Raw genomic sequence first — 15,425 nt, forward strand, 5'->3', positions numbered from 1 at the left:
TTTAACTTTTTTAGATTAGATGCTCCCAACGACCAATCATTTATAGATAACAATACAACAGAACGTATGGTACGAGATGTCCACGTTTCATCCATTTATTGGATTCTGAAGCATCGTGTTTAAATCTTTGATTTAAACAGGCCCGATGTTTCTGAATCATCTTGCCCCTTAAATGCTGCACAGTAGACCTGGCCGTTTTGATATATTTTGCGCATCTCTGATGGACAAAATATACCAAATAGACAAGAAAAGGATGGAGGTATATCTATCATTTTCCAGGATGCTTTCATGAACTGGCTGTCTTGGTGTTAGATTAGATTAGTAAGAATTGGGTCGCAATCTTGCTTGTTCAAATTCAGATTTTGTATGGTTTGAACGGTTCGAACGAAATCAAAAATATGGGTGTAGGTATATCTAACAAGTTTTCCCATTATTCCTAAAAATGCGTTTTGGTTTTTGTCCTGGATTCATTCAACGCACTGTGTGACGCTCAGGAAGGAATTTTCTTCTACATATGTTCACAAATGAAACACTGCAATTAACGATTTTTTATGACAATTTATTTGGTTTATTTTTCATCACTATGTACAGCACTTGTCTTCTCGCATTAATTTAAAAAAAAACAACTGTTTTTCTTTATCTTCCTCTTTCTCATTTGTTGATGCTCGGTGTTACAAATATACAAGACACAAAGCGACTGATTGGTTTATACAAATCCATTTCTTACGACGTTAATTTGATTTGTTTTTTTTTTTTCGTTCTGCACAATAGTAAAAGGTATTCTGTTTTGCTATCTTCCTAGGTTTATTTTTTTCTCGTCTTTCCGCTTACGTTTTCTCGCAAAAAAATTTCTTTCAATCTTTCTTTTCATCTCTCTGCAGTAGGCGTTCTACTAGCATTCCATTTTGTTTGTTTGTTTTGTTAATCAGTATCACAGATTAAAAGATTTCATTATAATAATATTTGTTATTAAAAATTAAAAAAAAAAAAATTGTTTCAAATTGCGGGTTGGTTGGTGGTGGTGGTGGTAATGTCGGCGTCGTTGCCGTCGTTTGTTGTTGCTGCTGTTGTAGTACAATCATGCAATAAGACGAAACCATTTCCTATCAAGGGAACATGATCTAGGTAAGGCGTTGCCCATAAACTACGTATACAATCGTCTATACATTTATTTTTTTCAAATTTATACGAACTGTCGACATTTACCGATTAAAGTGTTTACGTGGTTTATGGATATCCCTTTCTTTCATTAAACTGGATTTCTTCATTGTATTGTTCTGGTTCCCTATTTCCAGTTCTTCCTAGTTTACTTTTGATTAGATGCCTAGGGGCTGTCCACAAACCATGTAAGCGGCTTAGTAGGAGGGATCTATACATTTTTTTTTTTACGAAGCGCTGTCTACGCATGATGCGGGAGGGTTGGTCTAAATTTTATCAAAAACTTTCTACGTAGCTTATGGACGACGCCCTAGGTGTTCTTCATTTCTTCCTTTTATACATTTTTGAATCATTTGCTATCTATGCTGCATGTAGATTTTTTTATTTTCATTTTTTTACAAATATTGTTTACCTGAGTTGAAATATACATATACACATACTTTGTTTACTTTATTTGTTTGACTTTTGTCTGTGTTGGTTCTATTTTTTTTTTTATTGTTTCAGCAGTAGTATTAATGGAATTTTTTGCCTTTTCGCGTTGATGCTTGTTTGCTGTAGGTGTGTTTTCTTCTTCTAACAATGGCATTGTTGACGTTTTCTTCTTTGCTTAAAACAATTTGATAGTTTAAGTATGCCTATATCATTCCAATCAGTTCTGATCACAAGAACCATTGCGGTGGCGTGTGTTACGTATAAATTATAGGAAAAAATAGGGCAAATGCACATCGTGAATGGCAAAAATGCATTTCAAAGTGTTGCTGTTGATTTCAGTTTGCATTTTTTTTTTGTGTTTGACAAGTACAAATCAAAATAAAACAACACAAATTGTTTAGAACTATCTAAAATTTGGCGGATTGAACTTTGCTGGGCCAATCAACCAATGTTCAAAGTAATTCCCTGGGCCGATCCTAGCATCCATTGACCATGGCTTCGACGACGAGAGTGGATTTCCCGGCGGGAGTCAACCCATTGACAGCGGCTTTGATCAGACTGGCCGGGGCGTAATTGACGCTGATGCTTATCGGATGCAGCGGAGGCATCTGCCGATAGCTCTTGCCAAACAGATCGATTCCGTTCAGGTATGGCAGTAGACTTTCATAGTTTACGTTCAATGGAATATAGAAACCTTGAGTATGGCAGGCGAAGATCGGAACGGCATACGAGGCGTAAACGCTTCTCGCCACGTGTTCACTCTTGATTTCGGTGAGGCCGTTCTTGGAGTCCTCTCGGTCGTCCCGAACCTGCGGCACTGGCGAAGGTTGCTCTCCGGAGGAAATCTTCCGCTTCAGGGATAATGGCTCATCGTTTCCGTTGTTCTGGACGGTAACACTGTCAGTTCTACTCTTCGGACCAAGCCCATTTACCAGTCCTTTGATGGCGGACGGCGGAGGCCCTTCAGCCATCGGATGATCGTCGTGGATGGACGAAGGACTGAGTTCCATTTCCGTCATGTGACCATTTTCATGACCATGATTATCCTGCGAAAAACGTTGCTGGATGTAGTTCTTAAATTTGTAGCTATTGTGACTGTGTTCGTGTTCGGGCGATGTTTCCGAGAACTTTCGCATACGAATCGTCCGCAGGACACTTTCGTGCTGAGCGTTGATGTTGTTGTTGGTATCCTGCGAGAGGTGCTGCATCTGGCCGTTGGTAGAGCTGGTGGAAATGCGAGAAGGTGACGACGCTTCAAAGTCCACCGTTGAGTGGTTGCTGGAGGTGTCCAGATGTTGTACGCTGCTGGGCGCAGTTGAAGTAATTACCGCAGCCTGTGGCGGATTGCTACTGTTACTGTTGGTGTTGCTGCGGAAACTAAGATCCTTCACGTCGTGGTGGTCATTGCTACTGTGTTCGATATCCGACGGACACGATAGCATATCCCTGAGCTGTGACAGAGGACCTGGATGCAAATACACTGGACTGCCGCCGTTGGGAATCTCCGATCCGCACCGCGACTTGATCATTTCACCTACAAACAGACATAGACACATAAGTTGGTCACAATCTTCTAGCCCTTATCAAAAGCACCGCCCTCCTCACCTTTCATGATTTCATTGCAGTGTTCCTTGAGATGCGCCACCATTCGGTAGCACATCTCCTCGCCACGCTCGCGCAGCATAAACTTGGCCGCCTCAGTCAGACAATCGTTGTAGCCCAGCCGGTACTGCTCGGCACAGGAATTCTCGCGGGCGCATTCCTGGTTCTGGAGGTTCTTCAGGTGACGGATCGCCATTTCGATGATTTCGGTTTTCTCCACCCGACCACGACCCTTGCGCATGTACTGCTGGGGGATGAGCCGGGACAGGTCCGCCAGGCAGGAGTTCATGCGATCACGCCGCCGTTTTTCTATTATTCGATGTGATAATGGATCTTGCTGAAAGGAGAGACAGAGAGAGAGAGAAGGGATATATACGGCTGTTAGTATTTAATTTATTGCTAATTGTGATAGGGTTTTTGATCTAATTTCCGTCCTACTAAGCACAACCCGCGCTTTACCTCTCTTTTTTGAACGGGTTTGATAAAAAATGGAATTTTATTCACCTTTCCATACTTTCCATACTACGTGGACTTGATAAAGAGTCACACATTGTTGAGATATTGTTTAAAATCTAATACTGCTTCTTGATTCTAAATTCGTCTTACGAGTTTCAATTCCGTCCTAACGCATTGAAACGCCATTAGATTGTCTTCGTCATACGGATGAACGTAGAAAAAGGGGATTCGCTAGGAGCACTTCATGTGTTTTGAGAACAATGAGCGTAAATATAGCTTAATCAAACGTACTTTTCGTTGAGCAACGAACTTTTCAGTCTCGGAGCACTTAATATTACATGACATGTTTGTTTACGTCTCATCTTTTATGTCAAAGATGGATTCCGTCACTGGTAAAATTAGTTATTTCTAAGTGTGCAGGAAAGGGTTGCATTTTCATCGCCTGGTGTTGTTGTGATGATCCTTGGATGATCCATATTTAGCACAAATGGAACATTGTTGAATGCGGTCTTTTATTCATCCCAGGTCAACATAGGTTAGTTCTGGCCAACTTCATAGTTGATTCTATTCTGGCTTATTTGAAGTTTGTCAATGAGCGATGCAAGAACCAGTACTTCTCATTTTTTCATACTGGGATTGTCCAGAATCCCCCTTTGGACTGACTGGATTGTTTTGAATCCCCCCTGGGACTGCCATGAATCCCCCTCAATATTGAGTGAAATCCTCCCTGGGATTGTCCCAGGGAGATTCCTCCTCTGGGATAGTCCATATTCCCTGTTTGGATTGTCCGTAGTCCCCTTTGATATTGTTGGGAAGCCGCACTGCACACTACGAAAAAGTCATGTAAATTTCGGTTCCATGAGACCGACACATGTAAGCGGCCCTTTTGACATAAGAATCAGTTGAAAGAAACGGGAAAATCAATTCAATCAAACGTTCTCTTCGTCGAGTTGCTTATGTTTCGGTTTGAGAACACTTAATTTTACATGGAATGTTTGCTTACGTTCCATGATTTACGTCGAAAATAGATTACGTCTCGTGTAAAAGTAGTTATTTATAAGTGTGTGGGATTATCTGAAATCCCCCCTAGGCTTGTCCGGAATATCTACTGAGACCGTTATAAATCACCATCAATCTACCATCGATTTTGAGGGGGCAGCTGCAATTGCCCTTTCATTGCCGAAAGATCTTCCCGGTTAAGCATTTAAAATGTTGTTGATATATGGTTGCAATGCGTATTCGATGTTTAGCAACGCGATTTACTCAGAGTTACTCAAAATTAACTCCGATATTACTCATGATCAAAAGCTGTCTTGCCGCAAGATTTCTCGTGAATAAAAGCTCAATCTCACTAACTAACAACACGATCAGGTGGGGGAGTGATTCCTCTAGCTACTCTAGCAGTTGGTATAGTTTGTTTGGTAAATCGAGCTTTTATTTATAGGCCCACCCTGGAAGCTTCTATAAAATTATAGAAAGAATTATTTTCTGATTGAACTTGCTAAATTTTATTAGAGTTTCGTTAGGGTGGGCATCTTGCCCCACTTTTCCCTATGTAAGAAGGGCAGATCTTAGGTGAATTTATTCGGATTGTTCATGACGAATCTCTGGAAATAGGTAAGCCGCTAGTAGGTAATAAATGAAGGCGTCATACTTGCCCAATGGAACCAGTTGCAACAAAAGAGGTCCAGTCATCAGTGTGAATCGCGTGTGTGTGTTCAAGCTGGTCTGATCCTTTTATCTAGGATGAGAAATTGTTGTATTGCTTGATTATGTTGGTTAAAAGTCAGTAAGCTTAAGTTTCGGAACATACTAATTTACCAATGTTGGTTAAGAAGAAGAAAATGATCTGCATGATGATTGACTTCACTTCAATGATGAACTTTTCTCTCCGTTTTACGGTACTATTTTTAGTTTTCAAAGGAATGCTCTGAAAATTATTGGGCTCTGATATGTTGAACAACTTATGCAGCGTCAAAAGTTTCAACAAGTTTTGCAAAGTCTATCAATTATCGTCATCTTTGGATCGCCATGGCCGTGTTATTTTCTAGTAGCTAGAAAAGTAGCTACCCGAGCAAAGCTGAAGATCAAATTGAAATCAAAATTTGCTGTTATGATGTAACTTATTTTGAATACTCCAGTTGATCTCATTTTGGTTGACTTAACGGTTAACACAGCAAAAATGAGAGCAAAATTTTACACTGTTGAAGCAAACGGAAAACTAATCCTGCTTTCAATGAAATCAATTTGATTACTGATTTTGCATTCATAATGTTTAACTGAATACGGGCCTAGAGTAAATGGTTACCATTAATGTTTCTCAAGCTGAAAGACTTAGGCTCCAATCTCAACGCGGGCAAGTCACGAATGACCTTAAATGTGTTAAACAAATCAGATAAACGATAATCTTTAGTTCAACGACAGATGAATTTCAATTAAATTTTAAACAAGACGTAAACAGCAGAACTTCAAGTTAAGTTGCTTTCATTTAAAACGTCTTGACTGCATAATGAAAGCACAATATGATATCAGACTTATGTCGCAACATTTGAAATCAAAATGAGTTTTCATTATGATAGGAACTGCACACTTTAATATCGATTTGCTTTCATTTTGTTAACCGACTTTGCTCGGGTATCCAGCATCCAGTACGACAACTACACTGAACCAATTTGACATATTCCTGTTATGTGGAAATCTAATAAATTTGCGCTATAAGATAATCCATTGAAAATGATATGATTGAAAATGTGTCAGGTAAATTATATATGAATATCTGATACATTTACAATGCTGATAATTTGGTAACTTTTATGTGATCGTCATATGATAAATGAAAATCAGTCAAATTATAATAATTAACTGAAATGGATTTGAAACCCTTAAGCATAAGCTTTACGTTTCACCACAATATTATATATGTGTCATAAATCAATCGAAGTAAAGTTTATGTGAAAATCACATGAAATTTACTTCTTCTTTTGACACATATATTTAATCGATTTCTAAAAATAAATCGAAAAATAAACATTAGGCAGTGGGAGCTTTCACAGTTGTGTCTTTTTTTATTGTAGCTGATTTGGAATTCGATCAAGAATTGTTGAGGTGTGATGCTTTCGGTTTCTGCGCTCGATTCCACTGGACCACGGCTGACTTCAAGATTGAGCTCGTTCAATTAGCATGAAGTAAGAACAGCTCTCCCGACATGGAATGTAGTGCAACTTTATGCTCGTTTTGCTAGAGTGAAGACAAATAGCACTGACAAATTTATGTTCCGTTTCGGTGGTGTCGTTTGTTCAAATCTTTCTTAATGCGCCTGTGTGCAATAAAACAACGACTAAATTATATGAGTTGATGGAACTGGTTCATGAAGTTCGAGTACTAGGGCTGGAATCTGAATTAGCTGTGTAGAAGGCTTACAATTAGAATCACAGCAAAGTAAATATTGCAGTAGAATAATTTTTTTTTCAATCTCAATACATTCTTTTCCGGAACCCCTTATCTTATGAAACAATAACAAACAAAGATTATTCAATACAGTATCATTGTTGTTAGCAATATTTACAATATCAACAATATCAACTAATCATTTTAATGAGTGTACGATAACATCGTTGAAAATTGTTTCAATAATTTATAAAGAACAATCAAGTAAGATGTATTTTATTGGGAGCGATGTTCATCCCAGAAAATCATGCCAAAACAAATGTTTGCTGTTGGATTTCTTAAAAGGCAAATCTATATGACCACAGACAAGCAGACGTAACTCTTTGAAAAACTTGTTCTTGAAAACATAGTATATCAAAACATATAACATCAGTAACGACATCTCTCTGGCTTCTCGCGGAAAACAAGCTTGCTCGCTAACTCGTGAACAATATTGCATAAAAGTTCTATAGAATATATATAAACGTCAAAGTGATCCGATGCCAGCGCTGCGGCGAGTAGTTCGCGGAACTGATAATAATCAAATCAACCGTTAAATGCATGAACGAAGATACACAATGAAGAGTTACGTCTGTTTGTCTGTGATATGACTATATAATGATTGGGATAAATCTGTTTACAATCTTTAAACCTCAAAAATCTAAGGAAGCTATTCCAATGAGATATGAGATATACATGTTTTCCTATACTGCAAAGTTAAATGACAGTCCAATAGTTTCTACATGTCTGTTTACACGCGACATATCAACAAACGTCAATTTCTAATAATGCAAACTTATATGATTTTCCATTACTTTCTAGATGTCTGTTCCCACATATATCAACATGACATATCAACAATTTTTCACCATGAAATATATCAGACAATATTCATATACTTTTTACCTATCGCTAACCACGTTCGAAGCAAAGTATTATCAAGTACAAAGTATGTGAAATTACGATAGAAATCATTCCATATCGCAGTCATAGTTTTAAAGTGATAATACAATAAAATCTATCAATCATCACATAGAATGAATAAATCTGCTGACATTGCTATGTTATAAGATGGATCCAGTAAACGGTACATGTCGATTTGTTTCAGTGTACGTCCAGGAAACTTAGATGAACATTTCAAAACGACCTATCTGCTTTGATCGATTCTATCCATCGACTTTCTCTTTTGATAATCACTAACAGATTTAAAGCTGAACAATGCATTAGGTCCTAAGTAACATTGACAGATTCTCTTCGTCGACTTTCTCTTTGCATCCTCACGGCCATGTTAAGACATTTCCAGCTATTTTCAGCACACATATCGATGAAAGAAGCTATGACAAACATGACGGTTCTATACCCAAGTTATTAACGAAAGAGAATCGATCAATGTAACTTAGGACCCAATTCATTGTTCAGCTTGATTTCGCGCTACTTTTGCCACATAGACGAGTGCACGGATGGATTTGATGGTTTGAGCACAGACAAACAGACATAACACTCGTAAGTTGTTCATCGAACAAGCATTTAACGAACAATTTAAAAGTATCGTAGTTGGTAGTACCGCCACCTGTGGCGCGCATAGTCAATTCCCTTGTGTATGACGTTTACACACTACCGCCATCTGTTCAACGTAGTGCCCACCACTGTGTACTCAATAGATGGCGGTAATGTTTTAGTGACGATGTTTTACAGTGAGAAATATTCAATGTGTTATGTCTGTTTGTCTGTGGTTTGAGGTTGAGTGATTAACGATGAAGCGAAATGTTGAGCGAGAAACTTAACTCTAGACAAACTTTTCAAAAGGTCATATCTTGTTTGATCGATTCTCTTCAACGACTTTCTCTTTCGTTAATAACTCAGCTGCAAAAAAATCCGTGTTGTGTGTGTCGTTCTGGATGCTAGATGAGAACCTCTTTCTTCAAACTAGGGGAAATTGATGTTATGTCGGCCTAAATGCCCCTACACACTTAAAATCAAAATCTGTGCTCGGTGAAATATATTGCCGTAACAATTCAGCAAACTGAAAATTTACCAAAGTTTCGTTAAACATATGATAGTTCACTGAAATTCGTATCTGGTTTTAGCCAAATTTCGGTAAAAACATAATTTACCAAGCTTCGTCAATTGTAATCACTGATCTAATTGGAAAAATCGCAAACTGCCGAAATCAGCCAAATAATTTAACGAACTATACGGCATTCACATTTTGCTTTGCCGAAAATACTTAAAATATTTGTCAACGAAAACGAGCACATAAATAATTGTCAGAATGAAATTAGGTTAGGTGCGCATGAAAATTTTAAAGTGGTAGCGTCGCAGTTCAGAAAAATCAGTGAGGAAGATTAAACGGGTGCCCCGGAATGCACCTTCCTCGACGGAAGAAGCAGCACCGACAACCGGAGATAAGATGTCCGAAGCAACCAGTTCCTTGCAGTGGCTGTGGTGCATTGCTGCAATGCGCTGAACCGTGCATTACCGGGTACCTGCCCAGCAGCTGTTTAAGAATAAATCCAAGCAGCAGCTAATGACCGCCATCTGCAAGAGGTGCTAGATTACGTCGAGATTATATCCTCCATCAAGGATATGAAGTCACTCGTCCTGTTGCTGGTTGGAACCATTTTGCTAGGCTTCTGTTTAGTAAAAAAAAAATGTTAATTTCTCTTGTAATCCCTTTCAGGTGGATCTCCTCGATCTCCCGTGCTCTCTCTGGCCGGGTCTGTCGGAAATTATTGGATCCAAACGATCGATAATCGTCGTCGCGAACAAAGTCGACCTTCTTCTTCGGGACTGCCCCGGCTATCTGAACAACTATCCTGGAGGCTGGCTTCACCAGAAATAACATCAAATACGTGTCGCTCATCTCGATCACCACCGGTTACTGAGTCGAACAGCTGATCACTAAAATTCACAACTCTCGGGAACACGTGGTGACATCTATCTGGTCGGATACACCAACGTCAGCATTGCAACCTAGCAGGTTGTATTGGCTATCAAAAGCAACAGCAAACGCACCAAAAAATGTTAATCCAAGCGAGTTATTAACAAAAGAGAAAATTGACGGAGAGAATCGATCACTGTAGGCCCTTATGGACGCTCACTGTCGAATTTCACATATCAAGCTGAACATTGCATTAGGTCCTAAGTAACATCTTTGTATCCCCATGGCAATGTAAAGACATTCCCAGCTAATTTATTTTCTGCACAGATCGATAAACGAAGCTTTTACCTAGCATCTAATACGACAAACAAAACAAGAGACGGCTCTGTGCTCAAGTTATTGACGAAAGAGAAAGTCTTTCCTTTTGGTTTGTTTTTTTCCGTCGATCTTGTTTTCCGTGCTGAGCACCAATGCTACCGACGTGCCAGAAAGGCAGCTCCCACACCTGGACCCTACCTATCGACCCATCAACTCATGAACCGGGGACCAACGGCTTTACTTCCCATCCGAAGGAAGGCGTGATCAGAGATGTTATGCCTCAGAACATCCCGGCGGCGCCGACTGGGATTGAACCCAGGCATGCTGGGGTGAGAGGTAATCACGCTTACCACTACACCACCGGCGCCGTTGAAAGAGAAAGTCAACGAAGAGAATCGATCAATGTTACTTAGGACGCCCGAGTAATTGCCCTTTTGCAATATAAGGCTCATATACGACTTAAATAAAGTTCAGGAGCCCTATATCAACCTTCTATTGTTATTGTAGTTAGCGGGCTTGATGGTAACTTGGGCGCAATGCATTGTCCAGCTTGATATATCTACCAGTCGACTTGAAACACGAAATAAAGTACGTCGTGTTTTGTTTCTCAGCAACCACAGCTCCAAATTGGATGCAACAACCGTTAAATGACCCTAAAGAATGCAATTGATGTTTATTTAAGAATCGGTTAACTGGTTCCGGAGACATCGTTGGAACATAGGTCATAAGACTTGAACCGACCAAAAATGTGCCGAACCCATCATGCGACTCCTCAAACCACATGAAAATGGTGCAATGGTAGTTAAATCAGATGTCCAACAGCCCATTTGGCCATATGCGAACATGTTCCTAGTGCTCCGGGGAAGTGGTTAGTGTCTACCTTAATGCGTCACCTCGAATCACATGAGAATTCGAAAACAATCGCAATGGTAGCCAAATAAAGTACCCAGGCCCACATTGACCAAATTCAGGCATGGTCAGGGTGCCCCGGGGAAGTGACCTTGGATACTGATCACTTGGACCAAAACCTATTATACGACACCACAAATCACATGAAAATTCAAAAACAAGGTAAATGGCAGTCACATCACAGCACGCAACAACCACCCTACTGCTTTCTCTCTGAGATGACCACGTTAGTCATAACGAGAGGAGCAACACAATAGTTGGGTAAAGAAGAATAATTGCATTATAACGCACCATCGATTGGAAATGCTCTCGCAAACGTGGGGCTTTAGGTAGTGATGAAACGTCGCTAGAACTATTCCACAGCCGCAGTCAGTTATGAGCAAAAGGAGGACGCACATCTTTTGCCTGTAGACTTGAAGACATACTTCAAGTCTCCGCGTACATCGTACGTGTTAGGCAAAAGATGTGCATCTGACTTCAAAAACTGTCGCATTAATGGCCCTTCACTCATTTTCAACTTCTATTCAATTTTCATACGGCAGTACTCTAACGGAACTATCCACCTACCCTCGTCTAAAGATCATTCTTAGCATTTCCAACCATCTCAGTCATATTGAGTTTCTAATTTTTCATAATGGCGAGTTCGATATGTTATGTCCTAATCACAGGGCTGGTAGCGAGACACTTTTTAGTAACTTGGTCTAATTTGCTTGAAAAAAGTTCACTTAAAAGTCTTCTTTCTTAATTTCCAGGTTTATAATAATAAGAGAGCTATTTATGAAATGCTTTAAAAATATGATTAAATTTTTTTGAAAAACAACAACAACAACAATAATTATCGCAAACGTTTTTAAGACATGACAATCAGTTTTAAAGCAACAGCTTTACTACATTTTAGTAAGTCTAAGATCACAAAATGTTAATGTCTTGAGGTTTCGTACTAGCAGAATTGTGGAAACTTTAAAGAAGTTCTATTTATCTTAGAAAAACTAGATCTAGAGATCTTTGGGGAATTCCAGAGATCTTAAGCGGAAGTCCCCGAAATTTTAGCCCAGATTATTGGATTGGTTTAAAAATCAATAAGCGTGAGCTTAGACACATTTACGATATTTCCATGATGTGCTGAAATGTTCCGAGAAATTCAGTACAGAGACCAGGAACCAGAAATCCAGAGAATTCCAGGGAAGTTTAAAGGTGTTCACGAGAATTCCATTTATTTTAAAGCAGAACTGAGATCTGCATTAGAATTGAGAGTTTTAGGGAAGCTCCGAGAATATCAAGACAGATCATAGTATTAAAGGGTAGTTTAAAAAAAATCAAGAAAATTGCAGAAACCTTAAAAAAGTTTCAAGAAAATTTAAAGGAATTTTCGGAAACTTCGGTTTACTCAGAGAAAATTTCTGGAACCCAAAAATTATATGAACATCCCGAGGGGGGCGACACATCTAAATCTCAATTTTAGATGCTCAAAAAATCTCACTCTAATCTTCTTTCATTTCTCGCATCTTCTTGCATCGCGCATAATCTTTTTGCAGGAAATCTTCAAAATCGTGATAAATCTTCTTTCTATCTACTGTATTTCTGCATCGTAGATAGAGTCGCCCCCCTCGGTTTGAACAAATGTCATTTTTGCCTTGATTATTTTTTTTCATCTGAAATATAGAATGTTTTTAAAATTGAATTGGAACTTTCAAAACATTGTCTAGCTTGTTTGGAACTTTTAGGAGTCTGTATTTATGATGAAGAATAAACACAATCAATATCAAATAATTCATAATTTAGGATTTTGCAATGTTTTTAAGATCCAAAACTTATATATAACAATGTATTGACAAAATCGAACTTTTCCACTTGCAGAAGCCGATCCGCGATACACAAAAAAATGGTAAATGTAGAAAACAAAGTTCCCAACGAATGCTGAATTGTTAAGTCTACTATCACTATCACGGTCGACTGATGTCATTTCCATCTTTTGTTTGATTTGGATTACGGTTTAAAGTGCAAACGACTTATACCTATACTTAAGTACAAGAAGTACTTTAAACGCTATATATAAACGGTGCTACTTGTACGCACTACCCGTTATCAACTGTTTTGTTGTATTTATTGTTGACTTAATTTATGACAATTTCATTGCGAGCGGTCAATTTAAAACCACCAATAAATGTTTCGCGCGATTACCAGGATTATTGTCCCTGTTGTTATGTACCGTAAGTCGGGGTAGAGCTTGATCACTATTATTTCTCATCGTTTTTCTCAAGTGCAACAGTTTTGTTGCTTCCGGACGTTTGAAGGCAGCCTATTTCTACAGCATTGGTTACTGCCCATTCAGAGAAAAATTGACATTTGGCGTCTGTTTATCAGCTGCAGATTAGTATGCTGCGGTTGTCAGTTGCGTTTAACTTTTGCCCTGAAATAATATCATACACACACTGATTTAAAGTCTATTTTGCTCAAAAATAATTTCAAAACTAGTTAGATCTAATTCAAATGATCAAATCTTGCAACTGTTGTGGAGTTTTCGAGTAGTAGCTTTGAAACAATAATATTAGACTGCCTAAACATTACCGAACAGTTCAGCCAGGGATGCCAAATTTGAAGACTTTTATGTTCTGCAGATGTGTTGAAGACATTTCATGTTTTGTGGAGACTTATAAAGATATATGACGACATTTGAAAATTAAAGTAGATTTCGGAGCACACAGGTGAAGAATTGAAACTTCATATTTGAATCAGCTCCGTGGAAATGGTAATTATTAACAAGGGCGTAACCAGGTTTCAAAACAGAGGGGGCCGAAATCTGGAATGGAATGATGATCATATTTAAAAGAAAGAGAAACCAACCACAAACAATCATTCATAGTCTCGGAGTCTTGAAAAAAATCATCAAGTCTGCAATTTTAAATGTGTATACATTTCGAAATCGTTTTTAAATCTCAAATCTTAAACATTTGCGGCAAAAATTTTGTTGAGCTATATCTTCAAAAATATTGAAGGACAAAAATCCTAAAATGCTCTGTTGTAATTTTCCTAGTGGGTGCCCAAAATTAATTTTTGGTTCACGGCTTCCATCTAGTATAACTTCTTTTCTTGTGCTTCGTTCCTTTATTTATCGTCGGTCTCTGTTCCGCAATCTAGTGCCAATCACCGACGAACATCGATTGCCATCCATTGACGGCAATCGAATGTGCAGGAAGACAGCTTCCGCACCTGCGTAGGATATCGCACCCATTGAACACACATGGGCCGGGACCAACGGCTTTACTTCCCTTCCGAAGTATAACTTCTTTTAAACAAAATGAATCTTGATGAGCTTTTCAGCACTGAAAGAGGAAACATTTCAAAACAAACTGCTGTCACAATATCCGACCGCTAGGAGCACTGCAGTGAAATAAACAGTGCGTCGAGATATTAAATGACTTAAGCTTTAAACAACTTCTACTAAGACACTAATCACCTACGGAACGGAGTTTTTTTTTCCCCATTATATGGCCGTTTCGGACCACAGTGCACTGATCAATCGAACAGTAATCATCGTCGGAAAGGGAATATATAAGCATTCGCTCTTTATCAAATCAAAAAGTACACATTACTGTATTTTGAACTGCCTACCCGACACGACACAATGGGTTGGACTTGGTACGTAATTGAGGTTGCTTTGTAAATGTGTAGTGTTAACACACTCTAAAAGTGATAATAACAACTGTAAAAAAAATATTCACGTTTGCGTTTCTCCATATCGGTGGCAACTGTTGATATTTTTACAGCCAATTAGCGAAAATCGGCGAACTGATAACAATATCAATAAATGTACGATCTGCTAAGGTTGTTGGACAAGCGGAACCATCGTCACGAAGAGCAATATGTTTCATTCCACCATTTGTCGCCGAAGATTGCGCCCACATGTGACAATTATTGTGATGTTCATACAGGCAACTCGAGGCAGGCCTGATCGGCTGACTAACCGTTGAGTGGCCTAGGGCCATCTGAATTAGTTTCATCCGGGAGTCAAACCTCGTACATTCAGATTGAATACAACATATTTTCGAATTTGAAGTTTGACATTTTGGCTCAACAAACTATCCTAAACTCCTGAATCGATTAACAGGTTGCTTAGATATTTCATTTTCATGTAGAATTTAAAAAGCGTTTTCAGCCCTCCGGTATCATCGTACTGTCGGTTGCCCGAAGGCGCGCGAGTTTACAACGACACAGTAGGCGATAAAAAAGAGCAAACAATAGT

The 15,425-nt window shown here is 38.8% G+C and overlaps 1 protein-coding gene across 1 annotated transcript in view; it reads right to left on the reverse strand.

Moving 5' to 3' along the window:
• Positions 1-538: 538 nt before the first annotated feature.
• cwo (transcription factor cwo) overlaps positions 539-15,425 on the reverse strand; it is a 138,716-nt gene continuing 123,829 nt past the window's right edge. Inside the window, exons 3-4 of the mRNA XM_065225355.1 lie at positions 3,196-3,529; positions 539-3,124 (exon numbers count right to left, since the gene is read on the reverse strand). Coding sequence (XP_065081427.1) covers positions 2,067-3,124; positions 3,196-3,529 — 1,392 coding nt within the window. The 3' untranslated portion in view covers positions 539-2,066. The remainder of the gene's footprint in view (positions 3,125-3,195; positions 3,530-15,425) is intronic.

The sequence above is a fragment of the Ochlerotatus camptorhynchus genome, unplaced genomic scaffold, assembly GCF_037179485.1.
Source record: "Ochlerotatus camptorhynchus isolate MF236.1 unplaced genomic scaffold, CSIRO-AGI_Acam_v1.1 ptg000228l, whole genome shotgun sequence".
NCBI classification, from domain to species: Eukaryota; Metazoa; Arthropoda; class Insecta; order Diptera; family Culicidae; genus Ochlerotatus; species Ochlerotatus camptorhynchus.